This window comes from Pogoniulus pusillus, chromosome Z (assembly GCF_015220805.1).
Source record: "Pogoniulus pusillus isolate bPogPus1 chromosome Z, bPogPus1.pri, whole genome shotgun sequence".
In the NCBI taxonomy this organism is placed as follows: Eukaryota; Metazoa; Chordata; class Aves; order Piciformes; family Lybiidae; genus Pogoniulus; species Pogoniulus pusillus.
The window spans coordinates 96,748,034-96,766,116 of record NC_087309.1 but is presented as its reverse complement, the minus strand read 5'-3'; the positions used below and the strand labels follow the sequence as shown (position 1 = coordinate 96,766,116).

Below are 18,083 nucleotides of genomic sequence, written 5' to 3'. Positions count from 1 at the left end.
TCTCTTACTAGGCGAGACCTGTGCTAATCCATGTTTGCAAACTCGTTTACCCGTGACTTGATTGTTGATAATAAATGCTTCCTCAGGTATCACGTGATGGCAGTTTTTGCCCTTTCATCCCTAGTACACTATTCCCTTCCCAAGCTTTTCTGCTGCTGACACTATTAATAAAAAGGAATACCAATCCTTTGACTAGAGGCATATGGTAATATCTCAAATGAGAGTGGCTTTTGAACCGTGGTATCTGTTGGCATTGTAGGAGATACCTTAGAAAAATTTTGAGGCAAACAAACCCTGAGAAGTTTGCCATGCTAAAAGTTTTTGCAGGAAGGATTAAAACTAAAATCGTAGAATGACATAGTTTGGAACACACCTTTAAGGTCATCAAATCCCATCCATAAATCTAACAGTCTACCACATGAACTATGTTACAATGGCAACCAATCTTAGAAATCATATTTACTTAGTCTTTAGATGGTGGGTCTGGAAGAGTGTTTTAGTTACACATACTGACTTTTCCTCCTTCCTGTATACCCCTGTGCTTGTAGCCATACATAGCATGAATGCAGTTATCTTGTTACATATGACATATCTTTTCCCTAGATTGAAGAGGAAGCAAATGGAGATATGTTTGATATAGAAATCCATGTATCAGACCCTGAGAAAGTTGGTAAGTTACTTAAGTCTAGTAAGTCAGATGGCAGACTCTTTTACCCCTCAAATACCATTATGAGGTTTTGGTTTTCGGTTATCACTTGGCAGTTGTTAGTAGCTGAACAGAAAGCTTTTTAATGTATATTTTTGAATGAAGTGTGTGGAAGGATTAAAATAACCTAGGATAAGTATTTTAATTTTCTTACAGGTGATGGAATGAATGCTTATATGGCATACAGAGTAACAACAAAGGTAACTAGTGCAAATATTTGCAGATAACTTTGTATCATACTTGAGTAGATGAATCTGTAATTCTTAACAATTTTTTTTTTCAAGACATCGCTTTCCATGTTTCACAAAAACGAATTCTCTGTTAAAAGAAGATTCAGTGATTTTCTCGGGTTGCACAGCAAACTAGCAACAAAGTACATGCATATTGGTTACATTGTGCCTCCAGCTCCAGAAAAAAGTATTGTAGGTAAGTGCAGTTCCTGTGAAGTTGTCATTTAAGTACTGTAATACAAATTAAGTTTTTTAGAACATACTGGTCCTGTAAAATGAATAATTTTATGAGCAAATACTACTTACTGGTCAGCAGGTCCAAATAAGAGCTTATGTTAAATTGAAAAGATAGGTACTGATCGCTTCCTAACTCAGACCAGCACTGGCAGTGAGAAGGACATACATGTCTTTCTGTTTCTTATCTATCATTCTTTCTTCACTGCTGCCCTTCAAAAGCTGATTAGTTTATCAAAACAAAGATGTTAAATGAAAGTTTATTTTTAACTTGTGCTATTATCAGTTGCCTGCAATACACAGAGCTTTATATGTATTCTTTTAAAGCTTCACAGTATCACCAAGGTTGGAAGAGACCTCACAGATCATCAAGTCCAACCCTTTACCACAGAGCTCAAGGCTAGACCATGGCACCAAGTGCCACGTCCAATCTTGCCTTGAACAGTCCCAGGGCCGGCAACTCCACCACCTCCCCAGGCAGCCCATTGCAGTGTCCAATGACTCTCTCAGTGAAGAACTTTCTCCTCACCTCGAACCTAAATCTCCCCTGGCGCAGCCTGAGGCTGTGTCCTCTTGTTCTGGCGCTGGCCACCTGAGAGAAGAGAGCAACCTCCTCCTGGCCACAACCACCCCTCAGGTAGTTGTAGACAGCAATAAGCTCTCCCCTGAGCCTCCTCTTCTCCAGGCTAAACAATCCCAGCTCCCTCAGCCTCTCCTCGTAGGGCTTGTGCTCGAGGTCTCTCACCAGCCTCGTCGCCCTTCTCTGGACACGCTCAAGCATCTCAATGTCCCTCCTAAACTGGGGGGCCCAGAACTGAGCACAGTACTCAAGGTGTGGTCTAACCAGTGCAGAGTACAGGGGCAGAATGACCTCCCTGCTCCTGCTGACCACACCATTCCTGATGCAGGCCATTGGCTCTCCTGGCCACCTGGGCACACTGTTGGCTCATGTGCAGGCGGGTATCAATCAGCACCCCCAGATCCCTCTCTGTCTGGCTGCTCTTGAGCCACTCCGACCCCAGCCTGTATCTCTGCATGGGGTTGTTGTGGCCAAAGTGCAGCACCCTGCACTTGGAGCTATTGAACCCCATCCCATTGGACTCTGCCCATCTGTCCAGGCGGTCAAGGTCCCGCTTGCAGAGCCCTTCTGCCCTCCAACCCAGCCACGTCTGCCCCCAGCTTAGTGTCATCTGCAAACTTGCTGATGACTGACTCCATGCCCTCATCCAGATCATCTATGAAGATGTTAAAGAGGATGGGGCCCAGCACTGATCCCTGAGGGACACCATTAGTGACTGGCTGCCAGCTGGATGTGGCACCATTCACCACCACTCTCTGGGCTCGGACCTCCAGCCAGTTCTTAACCCAGCACAGAATGTTGCCATCCAAGCCATGGCCTGATAGCTTAGCCAGCAGTTTGCCTTGTGGGACAGTGTCAAAGGCCTTGCTGAAGTCCAGATAGACCACATCCACAGGCCTCCCCACATCCACCAAGTGGGTCACCTGATCATAGAAGGAGATCAGGTTGGAGAGGCAGGATCTGCCCTTCCTAAACCCATGCTGGCTGGACCTGAGCCCTTTGCCATCCCTCAGGTGTGCTCTTATCACCCCCAAGATAACCTGCTTCTGTTTGTTATTTTTTGTCATGGTGAACACAAAAAAATACTCTATTTTTTAGTTCAAAATTTTAATTCAGGAAACACTTTTGAGTGATGCTAGTCATTGTGCATGCCTTGAAGGACCAGATCCTTCCTCCGTGAAGTAAGATGCATATCAATGCATCTAAGTAACTTCATTTTTATGAGAAGTTATTGCAAAATAACTGAACTTTTAGAACAGTAAAACCTGCTGATGTAATTTTTCCTGTATCAATAAGTGACTGGATTCTAGAATGCCATTTAATATATAGGTAATGGCAGGACCTTTTTTTTCCTGTAGTTTACTCTGTAAAGCTAATCAGAACATAGCTTTTCTCCTGTGCAGGAATAGGCAAGCGGAGTAGATATAGATGGCAGAACAATGGAGAAATCATGCTTTTAATTCTGTGGAAAAACAAAAATTTTTCAGTCTGCAAAACTGAAGATGTCATCTGAATTCTTGATAGTTCATGGAAGCAATGTATGATTTTGTAATAACAAATTTTTTGTGCAATAAAAATAAGGTTTTTTTGCAAATGTCTACAGGGCTTATAAAGATGGAATGAGACTTCTGGTCATGTCTTCTGTTACAGAACTTTGTGACTGCAATTATGTGAAAATATAGTACCTGCATCACAGTAAAATTAATCTGTAAACAAAGCTTGGACTAGATTCGAGGTCCTACTTTAAACCAGCATAACTATTTATACACCTATAAATGTGTAAAGCATTATTGCAGTGTAAGCAAGCACTGGCAATGGCTTGGATGGACATTTTGTAAAGCTACAGGTAAATCAGGAAAACTCAGACCCTGTAGGATATTTTCCAAAGACTCTGAAACTCACACTTCAATCTAGAACTTACATGCACAGGCAATATTTACTTATGTCCGAGAACACATAGTCCATATGTTTCTAGTTCTGCAGAAAAGAAGGGATTCTAGACTAATTTAAAACGAGGCATCTTAAAAGCAAGAAGCTGGCAAAACAGCTGAAAGTAAAATGACAGACTGTGTTTACATGTGTGTTTATTTTAAAAGTCATAATAGGAAATATTGTGTATTCAGTGTTAAGAAGTGTGTACTGTACAGAAGTAGTTCATTCTGGGATGGGAGCTTTAAGCTCCAACTTTGTTCTGGTGGCATGTGGGAAGGGCTGGCATTTCAGACCTCAGCCACAAATACAAGTGGTCAGCTGATAACTGTGGAACAACAGGATAAAACTGAGTTAGTAGAGAGATAAACTGCCTCACTACTTCCATATGAGTTGGAAAATCACGTTGTCTACTTTAAAAAATAATCTGCTAAATCATGGAATCTTTCCTGTGAAGGATTAGGGTGCCTGAGCTATAGAATCTGACTTTGCATTTAAGAAGGCTTATGTTAGAGAAAGAAATATTTAGAAATGGCTGTCAATATCACAAGTTAGGAGTTCTTCTGAACCTAAGATTTATTATCTTACTCAGCTTTATTTGGTTAGCTCTTACATTCTTCTGAACAGGAGTGACCAGTAAGACAACGATCTTCATAAATGCAATAAATGTATTCAAGGAAATTGCATATTTTGCAGAGCTGCTTCCAGAAAACGATGCAGCATACTCTGTTGGTATTTTTTAATGTTCCTATGTAGTATTGTTCGTTGTGATTTATCTTAAATAAATAAACTTTGATGAGATTTATTTTTTAATCACGTCAGTTATGAATTCATTTATGATAAAATCGGTATAATACCTTTTTTTTTTCAAAGGCATGACAAAGGTTAAAGTAGGCAAGGAAGATTCTTCATCCACTGAATTTGTAGAGAAAAGAAGAGCAGCTCTGGAAAGGTAATATATGTGTTCAATTAAAACTCATTTAACTTCAGAAGTACTTGTAACACACTATGTGGGCTGTATAATTGGGGTTTGAGGCATCTGTACTTAAATGGATTCTGAAGATTGTATGCAGCTGCCAAATCTTAGTATATAGAAATTTAATTATTTCTGTTAGTAATGGAAAAATTAGCTTTATTCATAGACAGGATTATAGCTGATTCTTTTCAAACTGGTTGGCCCCTAAAACTAAGTTTGCAGAGATTCGGTAAGTAAAATTATCAGCTTACTGAGGCATTTTCAGCCTAAGAAATTAAGGCACTTCAGCAGTGCATGTGTTAGAAAATCAGCTGTTGAGCAGGCAGTTAGGTGAAAGAGAACTTCAGTCACTTGAAAATAAAGTTGCCTTCTGACACTTGCAGTCACTGATGTGACTAGCTGAATTTTGCCCTAAGAAATATTTGTATATCTCTTATGCCAGTACTGGTGTGCAAATAATATTGTTTAAAGAGTTTTGCAGTGGAAGAGTACTGTTGCTGAGAAGCTGCATTGTTTCCCTCTGTTGAAATGGCTAGTAAATCCTTTACGAAGTAACTAGTAAAACTTAGACAGCCTTAATTTTGGTATGATTTTTATAATATGCCTACTGCTGTGATGCAGTTAGAATCATAGAATCATAGAATCAACCAGGTTGGAAGAGACCTCCAAGATCATCGAGTCCAACCTATCACCCAGCCCTAGCCAGTCAACTAGACCATGGCACTGAGTGCCTCATCCAGTCTTTTCTTGAAGACCCCCAGGGACGGTGCCTCCACCACCTCCCTGGGCAGCCCATTCCAATGGGAAATCACTCTCTCTGTGAAGAACTTCTTCCTAACATCCAGCCTATACCTACCCTGGCACAACTTGAGACTGTGTCCCCTTGTTCTATTGCTGGGTGCCTGGGAGAAGAGGCCACCCCCCACCTGGCTACAATGCCCCTTCCAGGTAGTTGTAGACAGTAATAAGATCACCCCTGAGCCTCCTCTTCTCCAGGCTAAACAGGCCCAGTTCCCTCAACCTCTCCTCATAGGATTTGTGTTCCAGGCCCCTCACCAGCTTTGTTGCCCTTCTCTGGACATGTTCCAGCACCTCAACATCTTTCTTGAATTGAGGGGCCCAGAACTGGACACAGTACTCAAGGTGTGGCCTGACCAGTGCTGAGTACAGGGGAAGAATAACTTCCCTTGTCCTACTGGCCACACTGTTCCTGATGCAGGCCAGGATGCCATTGGCTCTCTTGGCCACCTGGGCACACTGCTGGCTCATCTTCAGCTTACTATCTATCAGTACCCCCAGGTCCCTCTCCTCCTGGCTGCTCTCCAGTCACTCAGTCCCCAGCCTGTAGCGCTGCTTGGGGTTATTGTGGCCAAAGTGCAGAACCCTGCACTTGGCCTTGTTAAATCTCATCCCATTGGCCTCTGTCCACCCATCCAGCCTGTCCAGGTCCCTCTGCAGGGCTCTCCTACCTTCCAACAGATCAACACCTGCTCCTAACTTGGTGTCATCTGCAAACTTACTGATGCTGGACTCAATGCCCTCGTCCAGATCATCAATAAAGATATTGAACAGGACTGGGCCCAGCACTGATCCTTGGGGAACACCACTAGTGACTGGCTGCCAACTGGATGTGGCACCATTCACCACCACTCTCTGAGCTCTGCCATCCAGCCAGTTCTTGATCCAGCACAGAGTGAATCTGTCCAAGCCATGAGCTGCCAGCTTGGCTAGGAGCTTCTTGTGGCAGACAGTGTCAAAGGCTTTGCTGAAGTCCAAGTAGACTACATCCACAGCCTTCCCCACATTCACCAGGCGGGTAACCTGATCATAAAAGGAGATCAGGTTGGTGAGGCAGGACCTGCCCTTCCTAAACCCATGCTGGCTGGGCCTGATCCCTTGGCTATCCTGTAGGTGCTTTGTGATGGCACCCAAGATGACCTGTTCCATGACCTTGCCTGGCACTGAGGTCAGGCTGGCAGGTCTGTAGTTTTCTGGCTCCTCCTTACGACCCTTCTTGTGTATGGGAATCACATTGGCCAGCTTCCAGTCTTCAGGGACCTCTCCAGTGAGCCAGGACTGCTGATAAATGATGGAGAGTGGCTTGGCCAGCTCAGCTGCCAGCTCTCTCAGCACCCTAGGGTGGATCCCATCCGGTCCCATGGACTTGTGAGGATCCAAGTGACTCAGCAGGTCCCTTACTGCTTCCTCATGGATTAGAGGGGGACTGTACTGGTCCCTGACTCCATCCACCACTTCAGGAGTCCAGCTGTCCTGGAGACAACCTGTCCCACTAGTGAAGATTGAGACAAAGAAGGTGTTAAGCACCTCTGCCTTTTCCTCATCCTTTGTCACTATGTTCCCCTCTCTATCTAGTAAGGACTGGAGGTTGTCCTTGGCCCTTCTCTTGCCATTCATATGTTTAAAGAAACACTTTTTATTTTCCTTGGCAGCCGTGGCCAGCCTGAGCTCCAAGTGGGCTTTTGCCTCTCTAATTTTTCCTCTACAAGACCTAGCAACCTCCTTGAACTTCTCCTGGGACACCTCCCCTCTTTTCCAAAGGTGATACACTCTCTTTTTAATCTTTAATTCCTTCAGCAGCTCCCTGTCCATCCAGCCTGGCTGCCTCCCTCGTCGGCTCGTCTTCCGGCTCAGTGGCACTGCCTGCTCCTGTGCCTTCAGGAGTTCTTTCTTGAAGCAGGTCCAACCTTCCTGGACCCCTTTGTTTCTAAGGGCTATTTCCCAAGGAACTTTCTGAATTAGTTCCTTAAATAGGCTGAAGTCTGCCCTTTGGAAGTCCAGTGTGGAGGTTCTGTTGATGCCCCTCCTGGTTTCTCCATGTATTGAAAACTCTATAATTTCATGGTCACTGGACCCCAGGCAGCCTCCAACCACCACATCCTCTACCAGCCCCTCTCTGTTTGTGAGCAGCAGGTCAAGCAGGGCTGCCCCCCTGGTAGGCTCACGTAACAGCTGGGATAGGAAGTTGTCTTCCACACATTGCAGAAACCTTCTAGACTGCCTCTTCTCTGCAGTGTTTAAGTCCCAGCAGATGTCTGGTAGGTTAAAGTCGCCCACCAGAACAAGGGCAGGTGATCTTGAGGCAGCCTCCAGTTGCTTAAAGAGTAATAAATCAACCTCTTCTTCCTGGTTGGGTGGTCTGTAACAGACTCCAACCAGGATATCAGCCTTGTTGGTCTTCGCCTTGAGTCTCACCCATAATGACTCAACTTGAACATCTTTGATTTCTACCTCCACGACATCCAGAGCATCCCTAATATACAGAGCCACTCCCCCGCCCTTCCTCCCTTGCCTGTCTCTCCTGAAGAGTCTGTAGCCATTGATTACAGCACACCAATCATGTGAGCCATCCCACCACGTTTCAGTGATGGCGACAATATCATAGTTTTCCTCCAGCACCAGAGCTTCCAGCTCCTCTTGTTACCCATACTGCGTGCATTAGTGTACATGCACTTCAGCTGGGCTGCTGCTTTTACTCCTAGCTCTGGCCTACCATCCTCAATTCCCTTTGATTTATCTCTGGTGCTGTCATGTTTAACCCCCTCCCCCTTCCATTCTAGTTTAAAGCCCTCTCAACAAGCCCAGCCAGCTTATGTGCCAGGGTCCTTCTCCCCTTCTGTGATAGTTGTGTCCCATCTGCTGATTGCAGACCTATGGCAAGATGAAGTTCCCCAATATCAAAGAATCCAAAGTTATGTTGGATGCACCAACCTCTGAGCCACTTGTTCATCAAATATGCTTTCCTATTCTTCTCTGTATTCCAGCCTGTGACTAAGGGTATAGATGAAAAGATTACCTGTGCCCCTGCTTCCTCAACTGCTTTCCCCAGTGTCTTAAAGTCCCTTTTGATAGCTTTTAGCCCTCTGTTATTAATCTCATCATTCCCTGCCTGTATAACTAATAAGGGATAGTAATCAGAGGGCTGCACTACAGTAGGCAGCCTCCTGGTAACATCCCTGACCCGGGCTCCAGGGAGGCAGCAGAGCTCCCTGTGGAAGGGGTCTGGCCGGCATATGGGGCCCTCTGTTCCCTGCAGAAGGGAGTGACCAATAACAATTACCCTCCTCTTTTTCTTCTGGGTACTTGTTCTGATGCGAGCGGGCAACTGATTTGTCTCAGTTGCCCTCCCAGCCGGTGATGCTTCTGCCTGCTCCAGGATCACCTCATCCTCAACCTCTAGTGCCCTATATCTGTTATGTAAGGGCAGCTGGGGATGTGAAGATGGCTGGAAGGGTTTTCCCTTGCCCCTTCTGGCAGGCACCTGCATCCATTCTTCTTGGTTGCTCTGTTCGTCTCCCTCTGGCAAGGGGGACTGCAGAGCATGTTGCTCTTTTGTACCTTCCCTTTCAGCCTTGTGTCATATCTGAACAATACATCATATAACAATTTCAGTTAAACTATAAAATTAGCAAAAGTTGAAGATTTTAGAGTGTATGTGGAAAGACCTGTAAAATGTAATACATATAGCTCTTGATCTTCTAGATTTCCACAGCCAATCTTAAAGAAAAACATCTCTTTAGAGTTTCCTTGCTAATGTCTTTCCTAAGTAACAGAATAACATTTGAAATTATACTGAAACTCAGAATACTGGGAGGTTGCTTCATCTTAGTTACTGAAAATCGGCATAGAACACATCTGCCAGTGAAAACTGCACCTGAAGCTGTTCTGTCACTTGGAGTGGAACTGTGAAACATGTTCTAGTTATATAAGTCTATTTCTAAAGGAGTGGTGGTGACTACCTGAAAGGAGATTGTAGTCAGGTGGGGGCTAGTCTCTTCTCCCAGGCACCCAGTGACAGAACAAGAGGACACAGCCTCAAACTGCACCAAGTCAGGTTTAGGCTGCATGTTAGGAAGAAGTTCTTCGTGTAAAGAGTGATTACCCACTAGAACTGGCTGCCCAGGGAGGTGTTGGAGTCATTATCCTTGAAGGTGTTTAAGAGGAGGCTGGATGAGGCATTGTTGTGCCATATTTTAGTTATTTAGAAAGGCAATAGGTTGGACTCAATGATCTTAGAGGTCTTTTCCAACCTGGTTAATTCTATGATTCTATGAATGATACGATGTGTGAAATATGAAGACTTGGAATAAGTGCTAGGATTAGAGTAATTTTTCTTACTTAACTGAACAGATACTTCCACACAAATTTAGGTCTCTGTAGTAGAGGTTACTAGGTTGCCTCTTGAATGCTTACTTGAAACAACAGACAGAAGATTAGAAAGTTTAATTCACAAGCTCGTGTGCATGCTTTAGGTGCTACTTTTTTGTTTATTTGTTTAAGGATTTAAGCTAGTGTACAACTTCAGTGGATGTTGTGGACTCCTCCCATACTGGACTCCTTAGGACATTTGACAATGTGGGGAAGCCTATCCGCTAAACTATTGTAAACAAGCTCAACAGTTGGGTTTTTACGTTGTTGTTATTGTAAATTGACTGATATTAGATAAGGAAGATTTCATTGTGTTGTTGAAAGTATGAAGCATAATTATTTACTACTGTGCAACATACAGTTATGGCAAATCATACCTTCAGGAGTTTCTGGTCTAAAGAAACTATACTAGGAACCACTACCCACACCTTTGGCATGTTGTGTTGTGGCATGGAGTGCATGAGCCTCTATTACTTTCAGTCAGAATTTACAGGTTTTGTGGCAGTACTGGAGTAAGACTTCAACAATGTTTGAACAGCTTAGTGGTCCTAGTTTATAACTCTGTAGGACTTAGCTTAAGACTTTGTTGGAGGAAGGTGACAGAGACATAAATATGGTTTGAAGAGTCAGCAGAGGGGCAAAGATTTGAAGGGTCATAGAGACTAAACTATCATCTGACCCTCTAGAAGTGACTTTTTAAAAAATGTTCAAGCCTTATTAGATAACGAGGGAGGTTATGTGCTGCCTTGTGTTCCATTATTTAAGTGAAGGACACTTCCCAATGCACAGTGAATCTGTTTTGTTATCTAATGGTCTCATTTAATTATAGGTATCTACAACGAACAGTAAAACACCCAACCTTGTTACAGGATCCGGATTTAAGACAGTTCTTGGAAAGTTCTGAGGTAATTAAGTTCTTTTAAGTTCTCTTATTTATTTCTAGACATGGTAACCTACAAAGCAGTATGTTCTCTTTGTACTGGGACCTAATACCCTAAATTACTTTGAAATCAAGTCAGATTGATTTCTGCTACCGTATCCAATGTAAAATATTGCTCATTTCCTTATCTGAAGCTTTTTCCACTCAGGGGTGATAGTCAGTGACTGTTCTGCAGTTCTAGAACAGATAATATCTGCAAACTGCTGCTGTTTTGTTTGTTAAAGCAGCCAAAGAAATTCAGTTCATAGCACCATCCTGTCAATTCCAGAAAAGCTCTTATGTTCTGTTACCTTTCCATCTGGGACAGAGTTCTGTAATTGATTTCCAATGCCAGGTGAATTGCTTGCTGCTCAAGAGGCTCTTAGTTTCGGAATGTCCAGTTGTACTTCAGGTACACTGATTTTTCTTGTCTGTTGTAGGCTTTCACATTCAAATGTGAATTCTTGTGAGGCAAGACAGACAGAAAAACATATCACATACAACCTACTTACATATCTTAACATTAACATCTTAAAACTTCTTAAAACTTAAATATCTTTAAATTCCTAAACTTCAACTTAACACATTTAAATTCCTTAAAACTTAAACTTAACACTTGAAACTTAACACTTAAAACTTTAAATTGCATAAAAGTTAAACATCTTAAATTCCTTAAAACCTAAAACTTAAATATTCAGTGGCTATTTCTTCTACGCCTTATTGTACTTCCTTATTTAAATATTGTCGCAGTATTTCACAATTCTATTTATCTCAAGGTCTTAATGATTTGGTTAGGGCAATTAACACATCTTAGGCTTCTTCAGTCTCTCCTTCACACGCAGGGAGAAAACCCGAGTTTCTCTTTAACAAAACAAAACATACTGCTTAACATTGCCCAATTAGCTGGACTCCTTTTCTCCAGCCATTTCAACACAGCAAAATAGTTACAAAATTACGAGGTACAACAAAGTTGCAATAGTTTTATCCGTAGGTCCCGCAAAGCAGCTTTTCCCCTCTCCTGCAGTAGCAGAAAACTACCCGCTGCTTTTTTCCCTTTTTTTTTCCCCAAAGTGACAAACAAACGGTGATACTTAAAGACCTTAACACTACAATTACTATCAATTAGCAAGGAAAAAAAAACAAACTCTAAAACCCCAGCCTTTCTGTGTGGTACCACAAACACATCCAAAACTGTGTCCATCAGTTGTGTCTTTTAAACAATCTACAAAATTTAAAAATAGTTCATTGGGACCTCACTTTATTGAGGTAAAAAAAATTGTAGGCTTTTTTAAGTCTGGAACTTGGCTTAATGCCTGCCGAGCAAGTTATTTACTTAAATCAAGAATGACCTGATGCCATTGAGCCTGCAAAACTTGACTTTGTTTTGAACCAAGTTTGGCTTTCACTGCCTCCATCTCTTCTGGCACATCTCGTTCTTCACGGTCGATAAATGGCTGGGCAGGCAGGTGGGTGGAGGTTGATGCCGGCCTTTTCCCTCAGTCCAAGTGCAGAGTCTTGGAGTCCAGTTCTGCCTTGTGGCAACAGCAGCAGCCATAGCATGGCTACCAGCACCATCTTCTTCATGGTAACACACTGCCCACTTCTCTTCCTGATGCTGCCAGCTGCTCTTCCCCACCCCACTCGGCTTCTTCGGCAAATGCCGCTGCAGCTGATTTCGGACAGGTGAGTTTGCAGCACTGCCGCTCCTGCAGACAGTTGGCAGTAGCTGGCTGGGAGCCAGCTCCATGCATGGCTGAGTAAATGCATAGTCAATGCATAGTCACTGTCTTCAAGCCACAATGAAACAGAGGTTTGGGAGGGATAAAAGAGTTGGACCCCCAAGAGCTAAATCAGGTATATAGTTGATTGGATAAGGCTGGGTGATATGTTGGACTGGATGATCTTAGAGGTCTCTTCCAACCTTGTTGATTCTATGATTCTAATATCACAGTATTACAGTATTATCAGGGTTGGAAGAGACCTCACAGATCATCAAGTCCAACCCTTTACCACAGAGCTCAAGGCTAGACCATGGCACCAAGTGCCACGTCCAATCTTGCCTTGAACAGTCCCTGGGACGGTGACTCCACCACCTCCCCAGGCAGCCCATTGCAGTAGCCAATCACTCTCTCAGTGAAGAACTTTCTCCTCACCTCCAGCCTAAATTTCCCCTGGCGCAGCCTGAGGCTGTGTCCTCTAGTTCTGGCGCTGGCCACCTGAGAGAAGAGAGCAACCTCCTCCTGGACACAACCACCCCTCAGGTAGTTGTGGACAGCAATAAGGTCACCCCTGAGCCTCCTCTTCTCCAGGCTAAACAATCCCAGCTCCCTCAGCCTCTCCTCGTAGGGCTTGTGCTCAAGGTCTCTCACCAGCCTCGTTGCCCTTCTCTGGACACGCTCAAGCATCTCAATGTCCCTCCTAAACTGGGGGGCCCAGAACTGAGCACAGTACTCAAGGTGTGGTCTAACCAGTGCAGAGTACAGGGGCAGAATGACCTCCCTGCTCCTGCTGACAACATCATTCCTGATGCAGGCCAGGATGCCACTGGCTCTCTTGGCCACCTGGGCACACTGCTGGCTCATGTGCAGGCGGGTATCAGTTAGCACCCCCAGATCCCTCTCTGTTTGGCTGCTCTCCAGCCTGTATCTCTGCATGGGGTTGTTGTGGCCAAAGTGCAGCACCCTGCACTTGGAGCTATTGAACGCCATCCCATTGGACTCTGCCCATCTGTCCAGGCGGTCAAGGTCCCGCTGCAGAGCCCTTCTGCCCTCCAACCCAGCCACATCTGCCCCCAGCTTAATGTCATCTGCAAACTTGCTAATGACTGACTCCATGCCCTCATCCAGATCATCTATGAAGATGTTAAAGAGGATGGGGCCCAGCACTGATCCCTGAGGGACACCACTAGTGACAGCCGCCAGCTGGATGTGTCTCCATTCACCACCACTCTCTGGGCTCGGCCCTCCAGCCAGTTCCTAACCCAGCACAGAGTGTTGCCATCCAAGCCGTGGGCTGACAACTTAGCCAGCAGTTTGCTGTGGGGGACAGTGTCAAAGGCCTTGCTGAAGTCCAGATAGACCACATCCACAGGCCTCCCCACATCCACCAAGCGGGTCACCTGATCATAGAAGGAGATCAGGTTGGAGAGGCAGGATCTGCCCTTCCTAAACCCATGCTGGCTGGACCTGAGCTCTTTGCCATCCCTCAGGTGCGCTCTTATCACCCCCAAGATAACCTGCTCCATCAGTTTCCCTGGCACTGAGGTCAGGCTGATGGGTCTGTAGTTCCCAGGTTCCTCTGTCCGACCCTTCTTGTGGATGGGGACCACGTTGGCTGTTTTCCAATCACCTGGGACCTCTCCGGTGAGCCAGGACTGCTGGAACATGATGGAGAGTGGCTTGGCCAGCTCAGCTGCCAGCTCTTTTAGCACCCTGGGATGGATCCCATCTGGTCCCATGGACTTGTGGGTGTCCAGATGGCTCAGTAGTTCCTGAACTAATTCTTCATGAATTTCCAGGGGAGCACACCGCTCCCCGATCCCATCCCCCAGTTCAAGAGGCCACTTGCCTCCTGCTCCCTACTTGCTGTTGAAAACTGAGGTGAAGAAGGCATTCAGGACCTCAGCCTTTTCTTTGTCATCAGTTATAGTGTTCCCCTCCTGGTCCAGTAAGGAGTGGAGGCTCTTCTTGCCCTTCTTTTTAACATTGATAAATTTATAAAAGTGCTTTTTATTATCTTTCATGGAAGTGGCCAGCCTAAGTTCTAGCTGGGCCTTAGCTTCTCTAATTTTTCTCCTGCATAATCTGGCTACCTCCTTATACACGTCAGGAGAAGCCTTCCCCTCCTTCCAGAGGTGATACACCCTTTTTTTTCCCCTCAATTCCTCCAGGAGCTGTTTGCTCATCCAGGCTGGTCGCCTTCCCCACCGGCTCATCTTTCGGCATGTGGGAACTGCCAGTTCCTGTGCCTTCCAGAGCTCCTGTTTAAAGTAGGTCAAACCATCCTGGACCCCCTTGTTTTTAAGGACTGCTGCCCAGGGGACTTTGGAAATAAGTTTCTTAAGCAAATTGAAGTTTGCCCTCCGAAAGTCCAAGATGTGGGTTTTGTTGTAGTGCCTCCCTATCTCCCTGCATATTGAAAACTCCACTATCTCGTGATCACTACACCCCAGGCAGCCTCCCACTGTCACTTCTCCTACCTGCCCTTCTCTGTTTGAGAGCAGCAGGTCAAGCTGAGCTTGGCCCCTAGTAGGCTCACTTAACAGCTGAGTCATGAAGCTGTCCTCCATGCACTCTAGAAATCTCCTGGACTGCCTCCTCTCTGCTGAATTAAGTTCCCAGCAGATATCTGGCAGGTTAAAGTCACTCACAAGGACAAGATCTGATGATCTTGAGAGATCTTGAGACAGCCTCCAATTGTTTGTAAAATATCTCGTCTGTTTCCTCATCCTGGTTGGGTGGTCTGTAACAGACTCCAACCAGAATGTCAGATTTATTAGTCCTCCCTCTGATTTTAACCCACAAGCTCTCAACCCCTTCGTCCCTCACCTCAAGCTCTGTGGCAAGGAGTGACTTGCTAATATACAGGGCCACCCCTCCTCCTCTTCTCCCTTGCTTGTCTCTCCTGAAGAGGCTGTATCCCCCCAGTATAGCACTCCAACCATGTCTGTCATCCCACCAAGTTTCTGAAACGGCAACCATATCATAGTCACCCTGGTGGACCAGGACTTCTGGTTCCTCCTGCTTGTTACCCAAGCTGCGTGCATTGGTGTAGATGCACTTCAGCTGGGCTCTCAATTCCCCAGTTGTCCCTAGTTTCCTTCCCTCTCTCTCCTTGTCACAGAGACAAGGACAGACTATCCATAGATGTTTTCAAGTCCCGAGAACCAGTCCCAAGGCATTCAAAAGAAGTTCGTAGGGAGTGCTGAGTGCTGTGGCGCTATTCCTTCCGCTTCTGTGCCAGCAGTGATGGCAGCTGGCAGTTCCACGATTTCAAATACCACACTGAGGATGCAATTATGTTCTTTGGTCATATAGTGACCCATGATTACTAAAGTTCACAGCTGATCACTTTTCAAAACTGTAGAGGCATTTAAAATGTCACGCAACTCAACAGCTCTCTGGAGCACTGTATTATTTAGTTCAGCTGGGCTTGCTACCAGTATGCTTTCTTCTCCATGGTGTTAAGACCACCACATCAGGGCTCACCATTTGTAGCATTTGGTGGCACGGACGCCACAGGTTATTCCAAGTGAAGACATTTCTTTACACAACTTATTTTTCTTATATACACTTTCAGTTCTATTCACATGGCAATCTACAGATAGTCTTCAGACAATCACAAGACAGAACAGCAGAGGCTTCTTAGGTAATATGTTCCTCTGTTTCTGGTAAAACTGGTGAGTGGTAGTGACCAAAAACTATTTGCTGTTCAGTGACTTCTCAAGTGAATTTGTCCAGTTTGGAGTGAAGCTTGTCATACATGGTGAAAATCTATAGTCAGTGTTACTGATTGTTAAGTCAGATGAAGAATCAAACTGACTTGGAAGCATCTCTCTTGCCTGTAGAAGCCTACCTTAAGCGGTATTGCTAGGATAATACACAAACACTAGCAGTGCTGCTGGCTAGGCTGAGTGTGAATAGAGAAATGTAGTCACTTGTCTAACCAATTTCACAATATCTAAGTATTGTTAAAGATGCATAATATCTCTTTATATATGTGCATACTGAATTCACTGTAATACTGCACTGTCTTTAGGCCAATGTCAATATCTGAGTTATACTAATAAGTCACAGAGACATCGCCACTGACAAAAGTATCATTGATAGATAACTTACCCTGGATTTGTCAATGCTGCTGACAAAGTATCACATGAAGGGTAAATGGCCTCACATAGAGGCCACCTTGTGTGGCATATTGGGACTAACCTGAATAATATTATCCATTATGTTTAGAATTTGTTAACTTATCCATGAAGGTGTCTAAAAACCAAATACACAATTATTTTATGCATGAGGTAGGTTCTGAAATCTGGCCTATGTTGAAAAGCAAAAATACATCAAGCTTTTATAATCAGTACACAGTGCAAATCTTGCATTACTATTAAATGTTTTACAGAATTTCTTTTGTATAATTTGTTATAAATCAAAGCTTTTCTGTTCCTGTAGCAGTTTGTTCTCTGCAGTGTATAGATGGATAGTTAGAACCTTTAGCTAGTTCATAATAACTTTGGACAAGTGTATTGTTTGTTCCATTTAAATGTAAAGATGTAGAAGAAAAGTAAATAGTCTATGTTTTTAAGTTTTCCTCTTGAGAATGTAAAAGTAGTAAATCTGAGAAATTGGATTCCACCATATTGGAGCACATAGGAGTAAAGAAAACGCTATATCCTTTCCTTTCCCCCTTGTGCCCAGTTAAACCTCCATCCTTTTAACCAATCTGTTTGCCCTTATTTGTCATTCAATTCCAGCTGCCGAGAGCGGTTAACACCCAGGCTCTGAGCGGAGCAGGAATATTGAGGATGGTGAACAAGGCTGCCGACGCTGTCAACAAAATGACAATCAAGATGAATGAATCGGATGCAGTAAGAGCTGATTTTTCGGCTTGAATAATGAGACGAATTAATGAGCCTCAACAATTGCATTTTAAAGCTGTAGAAGTAGAAAATGGGTTATTAATTTGCTTGTGGCTTGAATTCTTAGCTGTGTGAGCTGACCACCCTGGTAGTACATGGATAATTTGCTTCTTTTAAAACCAGAAATGTTGTTGGTAATCTAATTTGTAATGCTGGACACTTTCATCTTTTATCAGTGGTTTGAAGAAAAACAACAGCAATTTGAGAATCTAGATCAGCAACTTAGGAAACTTCATGCCAGTGTTGAAGCATTAGTCTGCCACAGAAAAGGTAACTTACTTTTGTGTGAGTGCATGAATTGAAGTGCTTAGAACTTCAGGAAATGGTGGTATAATGAGCTTAGTATGTCAGAGCTCTTAACTAATTAATAGAATTACACAATATATTTTCATGTAAAGATATTTACTAATTTTACCCTTTTAGTGCTCAAACATTTTTATATTCTTGGTTTTAATCTTAATTTTAACCAGAATATCTGTAATTCTTAGAAGTTAATTGTGCTGATTTGGCATCATTTTTTATCTTGCAGAGTATAAATACTATACATAGCAGTGATTCTACTACAGTAAACATCCATAGATGTATTTCTAGGTCTTAGAATAAGAGTCATTACATTCTGAACAAAAAAGTTGCTGCATAAATCTATGTAAACATCTTTTGGTTTAGTATTGCTCTGTTAATTGAATTCAAGCTCTTAAACAGGAATTAA

The 18,083-nt window shown here is 43.8% G+C and overlaps 1 protein-coding gene across 2 annotated transcripts in view; it reads left to right on the top strand.

The window, feature by feature from the left end:
• Positions 1-18,083, top strand: part of SNX2 (sorting nexin 2) — a 45,913-nt gene that overhangs the window by 17,694 nt on the left and 10,136 nt on the right. For both annotated transcript variants that reach the window (XM_064176443.1, XM_064176444.1), the window contains 7 exons: positions 604-670; positions 863-906; positions 991-1,132; positions 4,553-4,631; positions 10,651-10,726; positions 17,210-17,323; positions 17,551-17,644. In XM_064176443.1, the coding sequence (XP_064032513.1) occupies positions 604-670; positions 863-906; positions 991-1,132; positions 4,553-4,631; positions 10,651-10,726; positions 17,210-17,323; positions 17,551-17,644 (616 nt within the window). The remainder of the gene's footprint in view (positions 1-603; positions 671-862; positions 907-990; positions 1,133-4,552; positions 4,632-10,650; positions 10,727-17,209; positions 17,324-17,550; positions 17,645-18,083) is intronic.